At 36.5% G+C, this 25,177-nt stretch overlaps 1 protein-coding gene across 3 annotated transcripts in view; it reads right to left on the bottom strand.

The window, feature by feature from the left end:
- The window catches only part of MMP16 (matrix metallopeptidase 16), a 200,871-nt gene that overhangs the window by 86,598 nt on the left and 89,096 nt on the right, over positions 1-25,177 (bottom strand). For 2 of the 3 annotated variants that reach the window (XM_080581664.1, XM_080581665.1), the window contains exons 2-3: positions 17,588-17,736; positions 10,176-10,298 (exon numbers count right to left, since the gene is read on the bottom strand). In XM_080581664.1, coding sequence (XP_080437790.1) covers positions 10,176-10,298; positions 17,588-17,736 — 272 coding nt within the window. The remainder of the gene's footprint in view (positions 1-10,175; positions 10,299-17,587; positions 17,737-25,177) is intronic. The other variant, XM_080581666.1, reaches the window with a different exon arrangement.

Below are 25,177 nucleotides of genomic sequence, written 5' to 3' on the forward strand. Positions count from 1 at the left end.
TATTGGGGACATGCCAGCTCAGAATCACTCGTATTGCAAGGTGGTAGCATAGCAAACCAGAAGCCATCATAATAAGAAAATGGTATTTCCTAAGAACTGCTTTCATAGCCTCTCTGTCTAGTGATCATTTCACAGGAAAGAAATTCAATTGAGAAATCTCCAGTGCTGACCTTGAAGTGATTTGCAATGAAACCTTATAAAGGGGCTGAAGACTGTACTTGCAATTCTTTCCAATGGAAGATTTTAGTAAGCAAATGGAAAATAAGTTGAAATATTTCTTTAGATGCCATTTTTTACAAACAAGTATACTGACTGACATTTTGCACTGATTTTGAAAGTTGTTATTCTTAGACAATCACAGACATATATTCATTGAATACAGTGTTTTGTGTTTATTATTGATGTTTAATGCAAACATGGTTTTCAACCTTGCAGTTGCTTTAGTCATAGTAATTTTTAAATCCATCTCTTGTAAAAGAAAGAAAAAGATTTCATCAGTGATATTCACTTTTCACATTTAAGTAGTATTTATACAGATACATGAAGAGTCTTGTTTGGGAGACTGCTATCCTGAAATTCTGCCTCCTCTTGATTTTAGAAAAGCTTTGGGTTTTCCTTCTACTCCTTCCCCTCTTCACCCAAAATAGCCTCCAAAAAAATCTTTCAGTGACAGATTTTTGGCTGCAACAGCTTCAGGAGCCTTGTAAGGCTGTCAGGATATACCTCACATGACTGTGTAGCATCACTCATCTGAAATTTAAATACAGTATATTAAGACTCACATATTTGCCATTAAATTTCACTGTTTCGTTCCTTTTCTTATTGTCCTCAGAGCAGCTCATTATATTTTTCACATAAATTGCTACAATCCTGTATATAAAATCAATACTTCTGACCAAACCAAAACCCAAGAGACAGCTCAGCAAATGCTAGGTAAAGCTCAAAATACTTTTGCATAAAGCTTAGCATTATTGCTTACCTTAGCAGTAACAGTCTTCACAAGAGTTATAATAACTCACTGATAGACATGGTCTGTAGACTGTGATACTTTTATTCTTCCCTGCATGTAATAAATACTGTTCTTAAATTGGTTCTGTGCTCATTTGTGCATTAAATCCAGAGTACAGGATTAACAATATCTTACTACCCTGTTATGATTACACTGGATACTAATGGGTGCTTTTAGAATTATTAGATAACTATAACGATGCAAGAGGACTCTAATTTTTCTAGAATGCGAATATATCAATTAAGTATAAATTTATAGATTATTTCTACAATGCCATTTCTTTCAAACATTTTAAGATTTTCCCAAAATTTGGGAAAAAATTCCTATTTTCCCACAAATGGGAAACTCTTTTCTAGAGAAAGAGAGGATACAGAAGAAAAAAGATCAGGAAATTTAACTGAATAGGTAAAAACATGCAGTCTGTAATCCATACGAAGTAGTCAGCCATTTCTAGATCTATACTCGATATGAAACAGTTAAGATAAAATAAATTGAAATATAGCTTAATTTTAAATAACTTGTTGAAACGTTAGCTTTTCATTGTCATTGCTGTCAATCAAACCTAGAATGAACTGAAGTTTTTCTTCTCCCCTTTTTTGTTTTTTTTCCTTTTTTCCCATCCCAGTCTTACTCATTTGAAACAAATAGATCACCTCTGGTTAAGGATATACTGCATTTTGTGCCATCATTTATCTACAGGCACTTTCCATCAAGTAACTTCATTAATCTTTCACTGATGTAGGTTTTCTTAGCTTCAACTTCTTTGCAGTCTCACTTTGCTAACTCTTTGTAGCTATAACCTAAAAACCTTTTTCATGTAAAATGTGATCTTGATTCATATAGCTCCTGCTCCAGCTGATTAAGCCCAAGTCAGATATATTGCTTTTGATCTCCTTGTTCTGTGACCACATTAAAAGTCAACCTACTGTTGCCACATCTATAATTCTCTTCTGTTTCATGGACAATACTCTCCCTATAATTTGTTAAAAGGAGCTGAAAAGTGAAAAAGATGAGGTTTCCAAGATACAAAACTAAGATTGGCTACTGCCGTTAAAGAAAACAAAAAATGTTTTTATAAATACATCAACACAAAAAGGAGGACTAAGGAGAATCTCCATCCTTTACTGGATGCGAGGGGAAACATAGTTACAAGAGATGAGGAAAAGGCTGAGGTGCTTAATGCCTTCTTTGCCTCAGTCTTTAGCAGCAAAACCAGTTGTTCTCTGGATACCCAGTACCCTGAGCTGGTGGAAAGGGATGGGGAGCAGACTGTGGCCCTCATAATCCACGAGGAAATGTTTGGCGACCTGCTACAGCACTTGGATGTATGCAAGTTGATGGGGCCAGATGGGGTCCACCCGAGGCTACTGAGAGAACTGGCGGAGGAGCTGGCCAGGCCGCTTTCCATCATTTATCGGCAGTCCTGGTTATCAGGGCAGGTCCCAGTCGACTGGCGGCTAGCAAATGTGACGCCCATCTACAAGAAGGGCCGGAGGATAGACCCGGTGAACTATAGGCCTGTTAGCTTGACCTCAGTGCGAGGAAAGCTCATGGAGCAGATTATCTTGAGTGTCATCACGCGGCACTTGCAGGGCAAGCAGGCGATCAGGCCCAGTCAGCATGGGTTTATGAAAGGCAGGTCCTGCTTGATGAACCTGATCTCCTTCTATGACAAAGTGACACGCTTAGTGGATGAGGGAAAGGCTGTGGATGTGGTCTACCTTGATTTCAGTAAGGCTTTTGACACCATTTCCCACAGCATTCTCCTCAAGAAACTGGCTGCTCATGGCTTGGTCTGGCATATGCTTCGTTGGGTTAAAAACTGGCTGGATAGCCGGGCCCAAAGAGTTGTGGTGAATGGAGTCAAATCCAGTTGGAGGCCAGTCACTAGTGGCATCCCCCAGGGCTCAGTACTGGGGCCAGTTCTCTTTAATATCTTTATCGATGACCTGGATGAGGGGATCGAGTGCACCCTCAGTAAGTTTGCAGATGACACCAAGTTAGGTGTATGTGTCAATCTGCTCGAGGGTAGGAAGGCTCTGCAGGAGGATCTGGATAGGCTGGAGCGATGGGCTGAGGCCAACTGCATGAAGTTCAACAAGGCCAAGTGCCGGGTCCAGCACCTGAGGCACAACAACCCCAAGCAGAGCTACAGGCTGGGAGATGAGTGGTTGGAAAGCTGCCTGGCCGAGAAGGACCTGGGAGTATTGGTTGATAGTCGGCTGAATATGAGCCAGCAGTGTGCCCAGGTGGCCAAGAAGGCCAACAGCATCCTGGCTTGCATAAGAAGCAGTGTGGCCAGCAGGTCTAGGGAAGTGATTGTCCCCCTGTACTCGGCTCTGGTGAGGCCGCACCTTGAGTACTGTGTTCAGTTTTGGGCCCCTCGCTACAAGAAGGACATGGAGGTGCTCGAGAGAGTCCAGAGAAGGGCAATGAAGCTGGTGAGGGGTCTGGAGAACAAGTCTTACGAGGAGCGGCTGAGGGAGCTGGGCTTGTTCAGCCTGGAGAAGAGGAGGCTCAGGGGCGACCTTATCACTCTCCACAGGTACCTTAAAGGAGGCTGTAGCGAGGTGGGGATTGGTCTATTCTCCCACATGCCTGGTGACAGGATGAGGAGGAATGGGCTAAAGTTGCGCCAGGGGAGGTTTAGGTTGGATGTTAGGAAGAAGTTCTTTACTGAAAGGGTTGTTAGGCATTGGAATGGGCTGCCCAGGGAAGTGGTTGCGTCACCATCCCTGGGGGTCTTTATAAGACGTTTAGATGTAGAGCTTAGTGATACGGTTTAGTGGAGGACTTGTTAGTGTTAGGTCAGAGGTTGGACTAGGTGATCCTGGAGGTCTCTTTCAATCTAGACGATTTTGTGATTCTGTGAATCTGTGATTCTGTGATTATTAAAATACTTTGTTTTTACAGGAATGGGACTCTATGTCATATTTTACTACTAATTAATCTGAATAAAATGCAAGACCAAAAAAAATTTACAATTATAGCATATTAATATTTAAAGATTTTATTATTTCAGAATTATTGAAGTAGTCAATTATTAAAGAAACGAGAACTCATATTATACAATGGAGATAAATTTTATTTGAAAAGGGCTGACACTAAAAGTACATACAGTGAAAAGCATTTTAATTTAAATTACACTGTGCAAAAACACAGCTAATTGGCTTAATAGACTGTTAAGTAGGAATTCTCTCTCACAAGTACAGTTATTGGGACTTTTTATTACCTTATATACCCTTTATGAGGTATATTTTACATGCCTTTACCTCTCCATTCAGTGGTTAGAAATGCTGAGGTACATAACACAGCTAACTGTTCTTTAAGAAAAGGGAAAGAATCACTGCTATGAAATTAGATTTTGAGATAGAACCAAGCTTTAACAGGGGGTATATATGCTTAAATCAGCAGGTAGGAACGGAAGTACTTCATTTTATTCAGATTCATAAACATTGTCTATAATGGTACTAGCAGAACTAAGGTAAATACCAGAAACTTTCCCATGTAGCATAAGGTTGATTATAATTGCAAATTTTAAGTTTTTTTTTTCTGTTTGAAAGCTTGTGGGAAATACATATATAATGGCATAAGAATGTTTAATATACAAGGATCTATTAAAATTTAGGCTGTAATTTTGCATCCATGATTATTACGGAAAGTTAATGCTTAGTTTCAGGAATCATAGGATCCCTGGCCAGTTAGTCCTCAGGAGATGAAGCCCCATGGTAGTCTAATAGTTTATGAGAATTTCATTGTTGAAAACAACTGGTCTCCCTAGTATAAATCCCTGTTTTTCTAGAGTATGCAACTACAAGTCACCAGAGTTCCAGCAAAACATGTAAGTGGGACTGATACGAACTCACATGTGGGTCATTTTAAAAACATCTGTTTTCAGAGAACCCTAAGAACTTCTTCCCCATGCCACTCAGCATGCTTTCCTCATCTGCAAGTATCACTTTTCAATACAAATCTGCATGCATTTTCTGTGCTACTGTGTGTTCTTCGATAGAGAGAAATGAAAGATTTTGGCTACTGACTTGAAATTTAAAGTTCTAGAGCACATGGTGAGGTATTTCCACTGACTTAAGGCCTTGTAAGCTTCATGTGTATGTTGGGAAAAATGATACAGGCCAGTCCTGTAAATGCTTCTAGCATGTTTCAAAATATTTTACCTAGGCATAAGTTAATACAACTGAATTAAAGCACAGAATATTGCTTCCATGTTGAAGACTGATTTTCAGATGTTTCAGTTACTAAAAAATTAATTAAATTTAGAAATTTCTCATCATCTCTGAAAACAACAACAACAAAAACACAATGTTTATTCCCCTTATTTCTGTTGTTTTTTATTATTATTACTATTATTATTTATTTATTTATTTACTTTTAGAGGAAAGAGAATATGCTCAGGTCTAGACACTAAAATAAGCATATATTTAAAAAATAATACAGTATGCAAATCATCCCATCACAAAACATATGCTCTTATTTCAGTATTGATAGATCTGCCCTTTTTCATTCATGACCAAAATATATTCAAGGAAATTCAGCATACAGACTTAGTGACAAGTAGAATTAATAAGGAGTGCAATTCCTTGATTTAGGAAATATGTTCTTAATATTCCTCTGTGGCAGTAATATTATGTTATAATCCAACTTGTTGCTATTTTAAATCAACAATACTTTCTAAAGTCTTTCTTAACTCAGTTTTGTCTTATTTTTCAGTGTGGTTTTCAAACCTCAGAGAAAATTTTCTTTCCATATTCTACACAATGTGGGTCATTCAGAATTTAGTAATAATATATGGTTAACAAGACAGATAGGACCTTTCATTACATACTGAAGCTTCCAATGAGCATTAATTCATTTAACTGGACAGCATAAACGTAGACATGTCCAAATCTTTCATCTTTTGTTGCTTTTCGGGGAGCTGAAGTCAAAGATGAATCCAGCTCATTGGGAAAGGAAGAAGATATTAATCTAGTGTTTGACCCAAGGCCATTGACAATCTGCAGTTAAGCTTTCTCTACCAATTAAATTAATGTTATATATTGCTGAACAATCAATTATTTTTTTTCTCTTCCTCGAGAAAGCAGAATAAAGCTGCAGAATAGCTTTTAAATTGCTATTTTATTTTATTTTAAAATGTTAAAAGTTCTAAATGATGGTCTTAATTCAAGACAAAGTTTGGCTTTTCAGAGAGCATTCTCTAATTTTATTTGTATAAGTGTTCTGCAGGCTGAATAATCGGAACAATTGACTAATGACTGACTCTCTTAGTGCTAGAGTTAAAATTATGAATAGTATGCCCAGACTTCTGATGAAGAGGACTTTATATTCAATAATTCTCTATTTAATTATATGCCTAAAAAAGGCATATAAACATTCATGTTCTATTTTACAAAGACGAGTGCTTTATTGATTCACATTCTTACTCCTTCTTTAAAATACTGGGTGATTTACTTCCCTAGCAACAGAGAAGGTGATTGCTTTTTCACAGACACTTATAAGCGTCTTTGTAAACATCACCTTAAAAAAAAAATAATCCCTTAATAGGTTTCATAGATTTCTTCTCTCAATCTATATTACGTTCAGTCAGAGATTGTTTTGTTTTGTAACATGATACAGTCTAAAACACTAAGAGACAAGACTTAGCCATTAATACCTTTCTTGTTCTGTAATGGAGCTAGTTCTCACCAGTCCTATATGCTTATGGCTGGTAAAAAAGGTTAATCACTTCCTGTTTCTCCTTTGGTAAAAGTCATATTAGAATATAGGATAAGTATAAATAATATATAAGTATAAATAATGTTTACAAGGTATGCAAGCATGAACTATGCCATACAGAAAAGATACAAGTACTATTGCTGTGTAACTTCAATAGAAACGGGAATTCTAAAAAGAAACAACCTATTTACCAGTTCAAATAATTTGAAAGCTGCATTCCCTGAAGGAGAGAAAGTATAACTAATGCAGCAAAATATCCGTTCCATGCTATCATTACAAATATTGGAATTCTGCATATTGACACTGACTGTAGATATATGGCTGTCTAAGACTAACGATCATCTAAGCTAAAAGTGTGGCCAGAAAGGATTCAATTAACACAAATGATCATGGTAAATGATTTATTTGAAGCTCCATCTTGAAATTTGAGCTGAAGTTCTTAGACTGAAAAATTACAAATTGAAAACATGGAAATGCAGAAAAAATGTGATAAAAGTTGTCTGTGTATCCATTTTGATCCTCTTATCTGTGATTACAGAGACAATCTAAGGGGAAAAATATTCTTAACAACATTTAATCATTTAAATTTAACAGGTGCCAGGAGCAATTCTTGGTGGAAAAAAAAAAAAAAAGGAAAAAAAAAAAGCTAGACTGAAAATACAAGTAGAAACAGATTAAAATGCATTTATATGTGATCTCAGTTCTGTTTTACCATTAACAATGATTTGATGTTTTGCCTAAAGTGATAATTATTTCATTTAAATCCAACATCTCAGGATATCCTCTAGCCAGAGAGATAGTAAGTGGTAAATGTAGCTTTTGAACTCCTTCAGAGTGATCCCCTCAACATCGGAGTTGCACCTCTTTGACAATGATACATAGAAAAAACTCTACATCTGTGAATTTCACAGAGCCCAACAAAACTTTATACACTTACAGTTTTATATTAAATACTTTCTAGAAATAAGCACTAGCATTTGAAAAGTTTGCCTTACTCTAACCCAGTCAAAGCCCCCCCCCCCAACAACAAAAAAAATAATAATAAAAACCAACCAACCAAACAAACAAAAACTCTTCTAAGAAAACCTGCTATGAACTGCTGTTAAGGTTCATGTTCTGCTCATCTTTATTGGGCTCTTTTTCAAGTAATGTCAATGCTTGAAATATACTTTTTTTTTTTTTTTTTGCAGTTAACTTTTCTGTTCAGAAAAGCAGGTGAGTGCAGATAACCTTACAGAATCATAGAATCATAGAATGGCTCAGGTTGGAAGGGACTTTGAAGATCATCTAACTCCAACCCCCCTGCCATAGGCAGCAATGCCACCTGCTAGATCAGGTTGGCCAAGGCCCCATCCAGCTTGGCCTTGAACACCTCCAGAGATGGGGTATCCACAACTTCTCTGGACAATCTGTTCCAGTGCCTCACTACCCTACCTTGATTGATGGCATTTTTTTACTTGTTTATTCTATGTTTCTGTTCTATTCTTTTCAGAAAAGTGGAAGAGGTAGCAGACACTGATATGCAAGAGAAATTGTCCTTCCTTTGGAGGTGTTCCTAAGCCTGCTTAGCTAGGACAGTTAAGACTACAAGGTTTGACTAGCCAGAAAGACACAGAATGCAGCTGGAAACCTGCAGGTTACAAAAAGACTAAGAACTAGCACCAAGAACAATGGAGCAGACGTGATGCTAGAGATATGTTCAAAATTTTAGGGAACAAAGCAATTTAAAGGGTCATTCAGTTAACTGGAATTAATCCTGTCAGCAGGGAACCACTAGGAAGGACAAAGTAAGTGGGGAGAAGGGATGAATTTTATTTCTCTATTTTGTTTCTCTCTCTCTCTCTCTCTTTTTTTTTTCCTGTTGTTAGTTGCTTTGAATTTTCTATATTCAGAAAAATTAATATATATTTTCTTTATTCTAAGGCAACTTGGCTTTTCTAGTTTAAATGTCTTTTGGTCTGCAATTCACTACAAAAGTATTATAGGTTTATTCACTTTAAAGCTCTGGTTGACTGGAGGTCTTGTCAAAATGAGACTGAACATTTTACAAGAGGGAAGACAGGAGGTAGAGAACTGCTATAAATTCCTCAAAGTGAGAGAGATTACTAGATAGTTGCCACATAGTTTAAAACTGGGCACCCGTGTTTGGGATTATGATGAATGCCTTGGGTGACGGAAGATAAACAAGTGGTAGGATTTAGACTGTTGTAGAAAATCCTGTAATGAAATAGAAAATTGGACTCAGTGCAAATGAGATGGGGGAAAAAAAAAAAGGCATTTTTAGGTGACCCTGAATGCTTTTCATATGTATGCATACATGCTATGTTTAAATTTTAAAATGCAGATAGAAGTGCTTTCTTATTCTGGTCAGCTATGTACTTCACCTACATTAACAATAAAGAACATCAGCCAGTGCAACATACTAATCACAAGGTAGTCAGTTCTCTATTGCTTGAAGTTATATCAGTGTTTAATGTCTTAAAATAAAATTCTACAATTCAAACATAAGCCATAGAATTGATATAGTGTTACTAATAAAACTCTCTTCACAGTTCTATGAAGATCAGTCTATATGACCATTAGAGCTTATGGACTTAAAATCTAATGCTTATATGGGGTTATGAATAAAGGCAACAGTCAGTGAATTTAAAAAACAGGTTTATCCCCTGTAACTTACTCTTGTTAGATAGTACAGAAATCCCAAAGGGGATGTGTAAATTTTCAAACAGGCTGTGTGGGAATCATTGGTCTGTTGACAAACTATGGATGCTACATTGCATACATCACATTTACTTTGGTTGACAGGATTCTGGCAAGTACGCTGTATGGATCTAACTTTCCTGGAAAGATCAGCTTTTACAGAATAGGCAATATACTGTGTAAAGTATGTGCCAGACTCATGAGTTACAAAGATGTACAACTCCCATGTATCCCTATACCCATCACTGGGTAAGCAGGAAATGGTTAGGTCAGTGACTCACCAAAATGTAATCAAATTCATTGGTGCTTCAGAACAGACCTGTAGGCACCTACATTTTACAGAGACTGACTTACTTCAATAGCCTATTTTACATACTTAAATTAGAGATCTCAGTTTCATTAGAGTGCTCCTACTTTCAGAGAAATGTTCTCTAAGAAGCTGCCAAGAGGGTTGTAAGGTAAGGTTAAGGACATATTGGGTGTGAATTAGATGCTAAAAGCTTCAGAGAATTTACTGCTTACTAAATGCATGCAATTTTAATTCAGGAAAATCCCTTGGTTCTTAGGTACTACATATGTATTTATCCAAGAGGTATTCAAATCAGCAGTTTTACATCACATATTAATAATAAACTTCTTGAAACATTGAAAAATATTTCAGAAACTTATATTTACTTTTAATTAAAATTCAGTGCTACTAGTGAGATTTATAAATCTATATTAGTTTTTTTAGTACCTGTAAGTGATATGTTTGTGCTGCCACTTCTGTCCTGTTAACGCATATCGTTTCCGACGAATGTTAAATTTAGAGCTACCTCTTGTTTGGTCAGGCACACCACAACGAGGCTTCTTCATCCAGCTGCAAGAAACAGCACCATAGTTGAAGCAGCATGAAAGAAAAATCATAATCACTGCACCCAACTAATAAAGATATCAAACTTTTTTTGAAGTTATAGTATTATCAATTTTGTGTCTATATACAAAAATGACTACCAAGAGGAACAGTTATCTTGCTACTAGATGTATATTTTGTGGAGCTTCATTGCGTCTGATGACATTCAGAAACAAATTTATTTGCTTTTATTTTTCCCTTTTTTTTCTCTTCTTTTGCTATAACTTCTGAACAAAGACTTCACAGGTATTTCAGAATTAGTATTTTTTTCTGATTCAAAGTAATTCTTATCTGTGTTACTGGCTTGCTTACTGGAGGTGAAGTTAAAGTATGCACACACAAATTTAATCAAATCACTAGTTGCTACTGCCAGATTATTATTATTTTTTTAATTCAACATATTGAAACATTCTAACATCATAATAATTTTAAGATCTTCATTAAATGTTCCTACTATGTCACTGTCTTTCCACACAATGAAGAGTACCAGCTCTATTCACAACTATAAATAACTAGTGGAGATATCTAACAAGAATTCTGCCTAAGAATATTTAAAGTTCTGCACAGAATCAAGTTGAAAATGTCTAATATGCAACAAAATACACAACAACAAAAACAACCATTTCTGTAGCACCAGGCTTCCCACAGAAATGCTCAGTTTTTGCAATGGCCTTCAATGTTTCAAAGTATTCAAATATTTCAAACACCTCAAATTTGTCAGCATTCCATATTATCAAAATTAGGATGATGTCCAATTCAAAAGAATAACTGCAACAGAAGTGTTACTAAAAGAACTGTTTCTTGCTTGTAGTATAAACGCTTTAGTTTGATTAGAAGTAACAAAACTCAGCAGAAGTGGTGATTTCATATGCAGCACATACCAGGATGATAGTAAGATTAAAGACATTCATGGTATAGGTAAAAGACAACTCTCCCCTGATACTTTTCCAATTCATTGACTTTACTCATGCCAGATAATTACTGATGTGAAAGCTGCAGTTTCCCTATGGTATATGCCACAACAATGGTTATGTTCTTCAGGCTTGCACGGATGAATTTCTGACCATTAAACTGGCATTTAAGCATTGTTTTGTAAATATATACACACAACAGCTCTATGAATGGATGATAAGTCACTTGAAATTTCATCTAATTAGAATATAGATTCCTTTTAAAATATGTACAGTTAACAAAACTTAAAAAAAAAAAAAACAACACTAAAGAAACAAATAAACAACAACAAAAAAAACACAGCTAATTTATTTAATCTTTTCCTGTAGATGTTCTTAGTTAAATATATGCATAATAAAGAAAATTATCTTGTTTTGTTCATAAGAAAATGTGGAATGGTTGCAGTGCAAAGGACTATTTTATATCTATACATATATATAGTACTACTGTATATATATATATGTAGTAAATAATCCAGTGAAATCATTGATTCTTCAGTTCAGTACTCAAAGAATGAGATGTGCATTGTAAGTTTGATAGCTACTAATACAGGACAAACTATATTGTGTATGGAATGATTTTTTGGAGATGGGATAATGAAATTTGAATTTCAGTGAAATCAGACACACTTGTTTTCATAAATCTATGGATTTCACTACATCCCCTGTCAAAGAGTCCCTCCTCAGCTTTCCTCTAGGCCCCCCCCTTATGTACTGGAAGGCCACTATAAGCCCTCCCCAGAGCCTTCTCTTCTCCAGGATGAACAATGTTCATTCTCTCAGCCTGTTTTCACAGGATCAGCACTACATCAAAAGAAAGTACCAAGCAATAAAGAAACACACACACAAACAAATAATAATAAAAAACAATCAAACAAACAAATCAAAAACAAAAACTATTTTGTTATAAACATTGTACAGAAATGTCAGGGTCTTGTATAAATTTATATCACTTACAATTTTATATTTTCAAAGGCAATGAATTAGGCATTTGAATCAAAAGCGTTTGAATTAATGAATTCAAAGCAATTGAATTAGGCCTTCCTCTCATGCCCCCTCACTTTTTCCTTCCCCCCTCCCCCCCCCCCCCCCAAAAAAAAAAGTTTAAATTACTCAGATTAACTGATGGAAACCTATTTTAATAACAAGGTTTGCTCACTGGTGGACCAGGGGCAAAAAGTGTAAATATTCAAAGTTTTGAATTTTTAAAAATAATCTTCAAAGCTGTTATTGAAATAGCTTTCAAGTTATGTCCAAAGTTCAATACTCCTCCAGAAAAGGTTAGCATAAAATGTTTTATGCTTAAGATTTAATACCAAAACAAACAAGTAACATACAAACAAACAAACAAACAAAAAAAAAAAAACAAGACCAGTAGGTAGCATGGGCTCAGAATTCAACATAATATTATTTTACTAGAAATACTAACAAAAAATTTTAAACAAAACAAAACATACTCCCAAATTTGGAACAAATTATGAAATTTAAGAAGTCACAATTTGTTTTTCCATTGACTTTGAAGTGGCATGTACCTATCAGAAGTTTTATGCAGCCTGTCAAGCTCGCATCCTTCTTCGAACGGGCAGAGGACGTTCCATGCTGTCATTCTGTGTGGCCTGCTGATGTTCTTACTGTTGTTGGTTATACAACGACTGGGACTGTGGTTCATACACAGCATAAATCTCAATGTAAATGTAAATGGAAGCCTTTGCACAAGTGGCTCACTAGCTTTCAGCAAGTTATCTTCATGTAAAATTTCAGGAAAGATGCAATTTTTTCTGTTTAATGCAGCTGAAGTGTTGGACTGTCACCTGCTCTATTACCTAAATACTAACCGAGCTAAATTTGGCAATCAGAGTTTTAAACAAATTATTAAATGGTTAGTAACAGAGTCAAGTCCTTTCTAGCACAGAAATGAGGCAAAATATTAACAATCTCTGGCACATAATTTTCACTTTCTCTTTTTTTTTTTTTTTCAATGCTAAAATAGTTTCTTAAACATTAACAGGTCTTACTCTGACTGTGGGGAAGGCTTCTGTCAGTAATCATTAATGCTCATAAAATTTGTGGATACTTATTGTGTAATGTGCTCTTCCATCTGAGGGATAACTGATGTATAAAACACTCATTTTTATTTTCTTCCGAATATAGCTGCTTATAGCGTAATATGATCAATGTTTTCCATGTTCTTGATTGTATGTTAGAATTTAATTATTTAATATCTACATTATTTTATTTTAAAAGGTGCACACTGGTAATGACTGCCTACCTCTCTTTCATATGTTTGTTTCCAAACTTGTGGAAATATTTTATTCAGCAGCCCCCCAATATTAATATTTTATTGGTACTCAATAAAGAGGCTTAATTGTGACTAATGTACTCTATCTGTAGACTATCTCACATCAAATTCTTCTCTTAGGTCCATTAGTTTAAAGCTTGAAGAGCTATATATGTCAAGAGAATTAAAACAGTTTAGACTCACAGAAAATTTGAAAAGATTAAAATAAAAATATGCAGCAAAATTATAACGTTTCTCCAGGAGAGCGAAATGAAAATGAACTTTTCATAAATCAAGTCAATTGCCTTATCATATTTTGTTCTTTGGGGGATAAGAGGAAGAAAATCTTTCTCCCTCCTCACCTTCTTAAGCCTTCAGGAAAAATTGTGAAAAGTCATACTTTGTTTTAAAGCAGAGTCAAAACATTAAAAAAGCTACCTGTTATTTCTTTTCCCTGCTTATTCCACATCAAAACTGTATAATGGTTATTATATATAGAGAGAGAGTCAGAGATAAACTAAATGGTTGGAAGTGGTCTTTTTAGGAAAAAACTCTAACACCACAAAAGGAAGATAAAAAGGGAGAACACCAAAAATCCAATTTGACTTGGTGGCTGGTAAAACTGATTTCAGTTAACTACTGAATGGCACCCTGAAACTTCTTGTGAAGAGAGAGAGATATATTTTCTAAACGTTTTTACTCATCCCTATTGTTTTCTTACTATCATTACAGGACTACTGGCACTCCTGTATGTAACAGAAAACAGTCAAAAAATGATGTAAGGTATTTCAACACTCTTACTGAGGATTGTTTCTCAGCAAGGCTTCTCACTAAATGTTTGCTGAGGCAACAAGAATTTATGTGTACTTTTTTTTCACATAAAACAACATTTACCAATAGAACAGACTGCTGATATGATTTCAACAGCTCAAAATTTATCATTCACTGCTAATTGAAATATGATACATTTTAATTGTAACCTATAAAGTAAACTTGGTTAGAAACTCATCTGAGAACTAAAGTGACCACATTTGCCATTTATTTGTAAAGGATGACACTAAAATAAAATAAATGCTTTGTTACTATCACAGAGATTTATTCAGCATCTTATATACTACCATTCTATTTTTATACCAAGAGGTTTGTAATGTACCCCTTTAAACTGCAAAACACATTTTGGAAAAAACATGTATAACAGTTTTAAGAAAAGACAGCAACTACTCTTCCTCTGCTTCACATGTTTGTTTCAGGGATGTGAAAGACCAAGAAGCCAACTGTGGGTCCATTTTCACAATTTTCCTTTTTTAGTGAGTCATTGATGGGTTTGGTAATATATGAATGAATTGCATAAAATATTGTTGCACCCCATGCAAATGTCAGAGTATTTTCACTGAATTTGCCATTGTAATAATTCTATTCAGAATGTCCCTCATTTTTTATGTCATTATGATGATATCTATTTCTACCACTCATATTTCCATATCCCCAGCAATAAGCAAGCATCATTTTTTCAAATCACTTGGGAAACAATTTAAAAATACAGAAAAAAAAAATGAATGGTGAGTAGTAGGGGGAAGATGTTGACATTTATGCATGCCGAAGTACTCATTAAGGGATTTACTGTTTCTCAGAACAACAAATTTCATCCAGGAGACTTTGATAATGATGCTGCGAGACGTTATTTCTCTGCTCATGTTCCCATAGTTGGTTCCTGTCAAATTACTACAGTAATTTCTTTTAATTGTTCATCCTTCTGCAGGCTAAGAGGCAGACTGTAATCTCTTCTCCAGACAAGCTAGAGAAGCACGTATGCACAAGATGAGAACGTTTCTATGAGGTTCCTGCTACTGTCTTTATTTTGTAATCCCAGCATTACATTTGATTATAACATAATAATCACAGAGAAACAAATGGTAAACTGTCAAACTTTTCTGGTCTAAAGATTGTATGTATTCTCTTTACATATAGACAAAAGTGAAAATAATTTCAAATGTTTACTGCCATAAATGAACACGAAAAAGTATTTATCCTTTGCTATCTTCCCACTTCTCACTAGAATATTCAGTGCTGTTAATTGATGGTAACTTGAGGCCACACTTTAGTTTAATGAGTTTATTTTTTCTCAAGACCAATGCAAATGTGACAAGTCTAAGAATCAGTTCTGTTCCCAACTTGACTCAAGTTAATACAACTCCAAATGTGTAAGTAAATATGGAATTCATACAGCATTAATTATATGTACCTAAGAATCAACCATGCTTTAGTCTTTCTGTGGATAAGAAAATCATGTATCAAAAGAATGGAAGGTTCATGTTTGGAAGATTCAGACCCACCAAACTGTAAAATGGGTGTTTTGAACTGCTGTATTCTTTGTCTCTTACTTAACAGAAGAAATGAAGACAATCTTTCTGGCATGCTGCCCAACACGCCCAATTTAGCAAACATAAAGTATTTCCTTTTGCAATTAAATATTTTTTGTTTGTTTGTTTTAGTTCTTGTTTTTAACTTGCTGACTGATGCTCTAAAGCAAGAGATGGCCTCCCCTTTTCCTTTCTTTTACCACTTTCTAGCTTCTCTGTACTGCTAATTGAACAGATCATTTTCCTTTTAGTGGAATATATTGCTTCTTACAAAGCTGCCACTAATGTGTCTTTATAAGGCTACTAGTGCTGGGTGTAGTAGCACTCTCCCCTCAAGGATCAATCACAATGTGAATAAAGAGCCCAGTCTTTACAACCTGCAGGCTGGATCACAAACATATCTCTGAGCATGGCTCTCTCACAGTGCATTTCCTGAGTGTACTGCTATTGCAATGCCTGTTCTAAGGTCCTTTAAATTCCAAAACTGAGGGATGTCTGATCAACTCACCTCCCCTTTGGGCAGCCCTAAAATCTGTTTTGCTTTATTGCTTTTCAATGCAATAATGCATGTGCCAGTGGAATAAAATGATTTTTCCAATCCTGCCAGCATTTTGGGTAGTCTCTTCCCTAAACCATAAATGATAGAAAAATCATTCATGTCAGCTACTTTACCAGAAAAGAGTAACAAAAGATGACACATCAGATTGAGACTAGTAAGTGGGAAATTAAAGAGGATTCCCCCCAAAAAACAAAACAAAACAAAACAAAACAAAAAACATTTTTGAGAAGTAGTAGAAACATATGTCAATAAAATAAATGTTGGATATGTTATTTTGTTATTGTTCTATAGTGTTATTTTGTTGTTGTTTGCTTTTCAGGTAAAGTTACTTCTTCTAAAATCATGAGATTATCTTTATTGCATTTTACCTAGAATGAGTCAAACACTTCAACTCTTAGCCTCAAATAAGTTTTCTTCATACTCATTCTGTTTTGCATCTTCTATTATACTCATTCTATTTTGCATCTTTGCACATTTCTAAAATTTGTCTTAGCATAGAGCTGTTTGGAAGAGTCTTTCAATCTCTCCCTTCTACAGCATTTGGCTGTGTTTGGTCTCTCAGCAAAATCAGATGCTGCCTGCTTTACATGACCAGAATTGCAAAGGGCATGCAAAACTAATCCAGTTTTACTGCACATGAGAATTAGCACACCTGGTCTTTTGTTACTGGAAACCATGAAATGAATGAACCAGTGGAATGTGCTAACTTTTGTGTGTGTTTGTGTGTAATGAGGATAAGGAAATTTACACTAAAGATTTTCCACTGTGAAACATTTAGTGAATTCTTGGCAGTTTCGAATAGATTTCTCCAGTTCCACACGGATAATCTTCCTTTTCTTTAATTAAGCCTGAAACATTTTCTTTAGAATCATGGGCCCAAAAGCAGGCAGCAGTTGACAGCTGACTATCTCCTATCATAAAATACAGCAGAACAAGATGAAAATAAAAGAAGTCAAGGAGAGGTGGAAACATTTTTGCTCCCCATCTGAAGATGCAATGCTATTTGGATATCCAGGTCACCCTACTTCATTTGCCATACAGTTTTCCCATTTCTATTTTACTCTTCCTGAAACAGAAAAGTCAAGAGCAGTTCAGTACCAGTTACTTACTCAATTGTGTTCCTGTCCACTTTTCCTGTCATATTAATGCCATAGAACTGCTGCATGGCAGCTATAGCTGATTGCATGGTTTCTGCAGAGCGCAACACCGACATTCTGGGGTCAGTTGGTGGAAGGTAGCCATACTTTTGTAACCATACCTGCAATGACAAGTGCAGTGGCTATTAAATAGAAATTAGAGGTAAATAAAGAGCTCCCCAGTAATTAGTTTTGTATGATATATAATGAAGTTTCTGATTCATAAATCCTGTTAAATCCTGTTAGTTTATTGGAGGTTTGGGTCTTTTGATTTAATTTTTTTTTTTGCCTTTTTTTTTTCTTTTTCCAGAGAAGAAATTCTTTGGGCTTTTCATTTCTTCTCCTTTATTAAAGATTCTGCTGTTTCCAGACTTACAGTGTTTTTTACCCAGGAGCCAGTTCTCTTTATTATCTGAAACTGCCTGCTTCAATTATTTTTTTAATGTATTTATTTATTTGAAGTTACAACTTAACCACCTATCCCTTGCTGCAGGCACTTCAAAAAAAAAAAAAATAAAGCAGGCAAAATGTAAAATCTACAATATATGCCACACATAATTGGCTGTCCACCAGATACATAATAATATTTACCAACTATAATAAATCCACAATAGCTCTCACACAGTTACACTTCATTGTTATCTACTCTGAAAGAATACGAAAGAGAGGGTGAGAAGAGATTCATTTTCCAGGATGAATATCAAACACATATTTATATGCAAAGCACGTGGCTGGGAAAGAGGGAAGCAGCAGAGTCTGTGCGCACTTACAGGAATCTCCCTGGTAAGAGGATCCTCCTTTTCAGATCCAGATAGATTTAGTGCCAACTCTTTATGTTCTTAATTGTGTAGAAGTAAGAATAGAGGGCATAGTCCAAATAACTGAAAGCTGTGTGGATTACAGCCAATATCTTAGTACACCTGGAAAAACTCTCTGAAACATGCTGTTCTCTTGAGGCAACATTTCACAAATGAGTAGCTGCAGTTATCCTAATGTTTCGAAGCATTCTCAAAATCCAGCCTATACAAAGCACAGTGTAAGACTTTTAAGCTGATGAGAGTACTGATACATCTGAAAACATCTTAGCTTCTCATCTGAGGAGTAGAACTACTCACTACAATGAAAAGTGTACATATTGCCACTACACAAGAAATGGTTAAATTGTCCTCCTTTAGCTTCACTCTCCACAGTAAAAAAGCACATGCAACCCCATAAATCAGTTTTTCCATTCTTAAATAAATAAAGAAATTCAGTCACCTCTCTCAGATCTATCACATTCATGGATTCAGAATTGTTACATTAATAAACTTTATCCACCTGCTCTCCCCTTATAAGTGTGTCATGGGCTTTGTCTACCTTATACAATGCTGCTGGGTTATTTATCTGTTTATACACACAGTTTACACACATCCTGACACCAAACCATGCAATTGCAATTTTCAACCTTAAGTTTAGCTTGCAGAGTCCTGTCCATAGAAAGATAACCATGTTTGTGGTTCACTCCCATTTTACATATCTAAAAAATACCCTAAGCTTTCCAGAGAAGTACCTCAAGATGGAACAATTTGTTGTTATGTGACATGTTGCAGTGAACATGAATTATAGGTGAACATTGGCACAGTGCAAGTAAAGGATCAAACCAGCACTAAAGATAGGCGGAATCTTCAGGTTATAAGTTTGGATATTTCAAATTTAAACAGGTTTACATATCCAGAGACAGACACTATCTCAAAAATGTTTGTAAGCTCTGCACAATGGGGAGATACAATACAGACAGGATTAAGATGTAGCCTAACCTCTGTCACCTTCACACTATCTCTATATACAGGAGCCCTTCAGAATAAGAACAGAATTATATTTAATAGATAGGATGATGCTCTTATTTTCCATGAAACTGAACTATTACAATCTGTACCTACATCCAATTTTGCATTCTCCTGACTTCTTGCACTTTCCAGCTTCAAGGATGAACTTATGAACTTTAAATTTCTATTATTTTGTGTCATCACATCATTTAGCTTATGTGTCATTTTTTTGCAGGAAGTCTACTTTTCCTTCCATTACTGGAGGATGGCTCTGAAAGGCCAGCTCGGAGTTGAAGGTTGGCAAGAGTAATATATGTGGAAATGTGACCACGGAAGTAACAAATTAGTTTGATGCAGAGTGGGTTGATTTCAAGGTAATTTAAAGAGTTCCTTTGAACTTACATACTTACAAAATACTTTGAACTTGTATACTTACAAAGAATATATTTAAGGATGGGGTTACTTTGAGACTCATCAAGCCATTGAAGAAAAGACAAGGGGAAGAATGTCAAACTATGATACTAAAACAAACGATCACCTGGGGAAGAAAAATAATTCTGAGCAGCATATCACTGCTCCCAAAACTGATGCCACCTTCTTGCCACCTTCTCAGCATTAATTTGGTATGCAGACACACAGTAGGGCTTTCTGCAAAGTTCTCTTCTGTGTGTTAAGGGCACAAAAATTTCCTTGGTAGGCTTGAGAGACCATTTATCACCACTCAAAAACATCTTCACTGTGGCAAACTGACGGAGACGGGTATGGGGTTACAATTTGCCTGATTTACCAGAAGCTGAAGTTTCAGATACCTAAATTAGAAAAGGTGTAAGGAGAGAAAGAGACAGAAAAAAGGGCTTGGAGAGCACTGCTCATGGAAGAAAGGAAGAGGAGTGGACAAACTGGAATTAAGTACAGTACCACTGCAGACACAGGGGAAAAAGAAAAGAGAGGTGGCTCAGAAACAGCAGGAGCCTACTCCCTTCTAAAAATACAGGACACCCGATAATCACTCCCTAATGTTGAATAAAGGAAGTAGATCACCTGGCTCTGGCTCTTCCCTTACGATTTAAAATAGCAAATAGAAGACACAGTCTGACTGGAAAGTCAGAGGACAGCCTGAAAACAAGTTCCTTTTTCTGAAAATTTAGACTAATTGGCCTCCAAGGCTAATAACTGGTGAATGCTTGAAAGCAAGCTCAGATACTACTAAAAGCTATTAGTGTTCTGTAATACTGTGGCTCATGAAACAAGACAAGAGACAACAAATCTGGTTTCTGTTTCATTCCTCAGATTCCCCGATTTTTTACTAATGGATTTTGAAGGACCTTGGCTGAGTATGCCAGATTATTGAAATATGTGTCTAGGACTCCATTGTACGCTGTCCAAATGCTGGGAACTAGAAAGGAGAAACTTAACTTTAAAATTAAGTTCAAAATATAGAGGTGGTGAAAATATCAGAAAGGAAAAGAATGAGGCAGCCATAGCAGGAGAACAAATTAAAACAATTTTCTCACAGCCTTGTAATTTTGATGCAACCTATTTAAGAAATTATGGCCAGAAGACTTTCTCCCTCCCTCACTAATGAAATTAAATGTCTCTCTGCCTTAACACACTTCAAAAATGACAGCACAGTGCCAGCAAGTCATCTATCATTCTGAGGAAGTCGTTTGTCCTGGAAAAAGGAACTAGTGAAGTACATCCATCTAACACGTAACCTTTGGGATGCCAACAGAGACACTTTGCATGGACTCCAAAATCAGCGATATCTCACGTTTCTTTATACAATATAGGAAGATAAAATACCACTATTTCAAGTGAAGCTTCTGGGCATGGCTTTCTTGTTCAGCAGAAATCTGACAGCAATGTTAACCTCTTATGATAACCACAGAAAAACATAGCTGCAAGACAACAGGCTCCACCACTTCCCTCTCTATTACAACGCTTTGCCATCCTCTGGGAGGTTTGCCTCAGAACTGAATCTCCCTTGCTGTAATTTAAGCCTGTAGCTTCTCATTTTACCTGCTATGGGTGAAGGGAACTGATTATTCTTTTCCCCTCTGCAGCAGCCTTTTATGTATTAGAACTCTCTTATGTGTCACTCTAATCTTTTAAAATAAACTAAATGAATGCCATTTGTTTAATCTCAGAGACTTTTCGTTGTTCACACTAACCTCTAGGAAACTAGAAGCTAAAATCTATCTCCACTAAGCATCTGCTTGCCCTCAATTTGTATATTGGTTCTTATTGTTGTCCTATTAACAAACATTGGATTTTTAACTGAAGACTGTTAGGAGTAATTCAGAAGGATGTGGGCACTCAAAGGTTTGGTTTTGGACAAAAACAAGGAAATAAAATTAACCTAAAACTATTTTTTTCTCACTAATCGAACTTCAAGACTTATATCTCATTTATTTAGATGTTTTAAAATTATAAAACCATGCTCTACATATGCCTTTTGCATTAGAAGAATTCCCCCTACATAATTTCATCTTCTTTTTTTTCATAAGTATAAGGGAAAAAATAAAAGTAAACAAAGCTCACAGGTGAGGAAATGAGAAATGCTAGGAGTTTGTAGGGGAACTGCCAATTTTGCAGGAATCTGTGGAACCCATAAGTACTTAGAACATGAGCTGTATTAACTTCCAGATTTAGAATGTCATTGACTATATGCCTAAGGTTTTTTGATAGTTTGTGTGTCTCCTGCCAGGATGAGCTCTTTTCATCTTCGTTTGTGTCTGCTACTAACGCTATGCTATACCAATCATTTAGCTACAGAATAGATATCACTTTGTCATTCATCTGTATGTTTTCTCCTATAAAGGAGAAAGTATGGGTTAATTTAAAATGTATGAAATACAGTGGTGGACTTCAGTCATTCAGATCTTTGCTAGTTTGGGAAGAAAGAGTACTCTTAAAGACACCATGTTGACACCAGACGGTTACAGAAACAAAGATAATCCATATATCATAATTAAAGATTAAGAAGTGAGACTATTATGAAGAGTATCTGAGAGCTGTGTGATTTCTAAGATAGAATTTATCAATGAATCATTAGTGTTACTTAATGACTGCACAGTATAAGCTACAGTACATTTATGTTCTATAAACCTGAAACCTTAGTAAATCAAACAGGCTCAGAAAGCACAGATCAAAACAATTTCACGAATACCTTCAGTAGTGCAGCTGCATATCATTATTATTCATGTATTTGTGTTCCTTTCTCAGATTTTATCATAAAAACAAAATTCCTGTAGGTACTGAGTAGAACTCTGAGATTTCTTAACTTCAAACTATTTTGAGTTTTGTTTTTTAAGGTACTTCTACTAAAAACAATTTAAGTGGAATTATTTAAAATGTCTGAGTAATTTAGGAGATTTATATTTTCAAAAAACATATATTTAGGAATCTAACTTTTACTGATCGCCACAGGATTTAGCAGTTTAGGCGCTGATATCACCTTGAAAAGAACTTGAAAGTTTTCACTATTATATAGATAAATAAGCTAAGTTCAGAATTAGTAACTGTATAGCCAGTTTAGCTCTCCATGCAGGCCAATTAATCATACACCCTTCTAATCTGCAATTTCCAAACAAAGTTAATATCTATCTGCTTTAGAGTTTGCATATCAGCTTGTTACTGCTACTGTGATGCCACTTGAAACTGCCCTGGTGTTTATAAAGTACTTCTGAAACCGATTCAATATGCTTAGAATCTAAAGAATCAATGATTTTTTTTTTCCAGCCATGCTTGTCTCATAGCAACGATGTATTGTTGCAAGTTTTTAATCGCTAATGGTATATTTTAGTTGCAGGCCTAACTTCTGCAGCCAGTACTGACTTTTCAGTGGCAACTTGATAGACAGATAGCCAGAGAGAGACAGAAGTAAGCACTTGCACAGAGCAGTATGGGGAATTTTCTGCTGTTTTTCCCACCTCTTATCTCTGATTCCACCAATTCCTTATTGATGATTACTCTTTTTAACACCAATGTGAATTTACAGAACACAGATAATTGTCTACACAGTATATATTGTGTACGGTATCTATCTGGTGAGAAAAATCCTTAGTTACGTTCTTCCCCCCAAAAGCATATAAGAACAAACAGACTAGGAGAATCCAACCTAGTCTATCAGAAGAGACTAACAAATGTGAATACAAATTATGATAGATAACATAATAGCTTAATGGTCACGATCAGTTTTCTATCTATGGTTTAATTTGAGATAACTAATATTTAGAAACTAAAACTGAGCTTGCACATTCAGAATACATTAGTCTGGAATGCTTTGAAGCTCACAAATAAATCCACTTCTTGGAAATTGTAGAGCAGGGCATGAAAGATCTTAAATTAAAGAAGGAATTACCTTCAAACCAAGCAACTATCTCGTTTCACATTTCACACATGCCAAAGAAAAGACAAAATACCAACTTAGGATATTTAGTTCTCAGATGACCTAACTCTTCCTCACCTAGAAAGATGATTATTTATTTTCTTCTGAATTATTGTGACAAACACCCAGAAGTTAATTCAGGTGTTATATTGGCATGATCTCAGACATTAGTATCTGTAATCTTTAATATGGATTAGAAGTTTGCAATAAGGTCTTAAAAATAGAAAAAGTCTATGGGATGTCTAGATTGAAGACCACACTGTAGTAAATACTTAGATGTAGTCTTGGAAGCAGTAGAGTTGAGCTCATAGTGGACCAGTGTTGTGGTTCGCCACAACTGCTTTCTCACTCCCCCCTCCTCAAAAGGAAAAGGGCGAGAAAATAGGGTGAAAAGGGTTTAAGGGGCAGAGAAAATAGGATAAAAAGGGCTCAAAGGCTGAGATAAGGACAGGGAGATCACTCAACAATTATTGTCATGGGCAGAACAGACAGCATAGGGAGATTAAAGAAATTTATTACCTATTACTAACAAGCTAGAGAAGTGAGAAACAAAACAAACAAAAACCACCTCCCCCCCCCCCCCCCCCCCCCCCCCCCCGCATCCATCCTCTTCTACCTCCTCTCTATGAGTGGCAAACGGGAGCAGGGAATGCGGGCTGTGGTCAGTCCCTAACACCTTGTCTCCACAGCTCCTTCATGGTCACTCTCTGTCCATGCTCTATGTGGGGTCCCTCCCACCGGATGCCATCCTTCCCGAATTGAACCTGCAGGGGCTGCCCACAGGCAGCAGCTCTTCAAGAACTGCTCCAATATGGATCCTTACCATTGGGTCTATCCGTCAGGAGCAAACTGCTCCAGCACGGGTCCCCCACGGGCGGCAGCTCCCCCCAGACCCCCTGCTCCTGCGGGGGCTCTCCATGGGCCACAGCCTCCTCCAGGCCACATCCACCTGCTCCACCGGGGGCTCCTCCATGGGCTGCAGCGTGGAGATCTGCTCCGTGTGGGACCCATGGGCTGCAGAGGGGCAGCCTGCTCCAGCAGGGGCCTCTCCACAGGCTGCAGAGGAACTTCTGCTCCGTGCCTCGAGCACCTCCTGCCCTCCTTCTGCACTGACCTTGGGGTCTGCAGGGCTGCTTCTTACTCCTCGCTCTCCCAGCTGCTGTTGCCTAGCAGTTTTTTTGTTTGTTTGTTTGTTTTTTCCCTTTCTTAATTCTGCTCTCGCAGAGGCACAAACAACGTCACTTAGTGGTTCATCTCTGGGCAGCGGCGGGTCCCTTTGGAGCTGGCTGGATCTAGCCCTTATCTAACATGGGGCAGCTTCTGGATTCTTCTCATAGAGGCCATCCCTGCAGTCCCCCTGCTACCAGA

This window comes from Anser brachyrhynchus (assembly GCF_964034855.1).
Source record: "Anser brachyrhynchus genome assembly, chromosome: 2".
NCBI classification, from domain to species: domain Eukaryota; kingdom Metazoa; phylum Chordata; class Aves; order Anseriformes; family Anatidae; genus Anser; species Anser brachyrhynchus.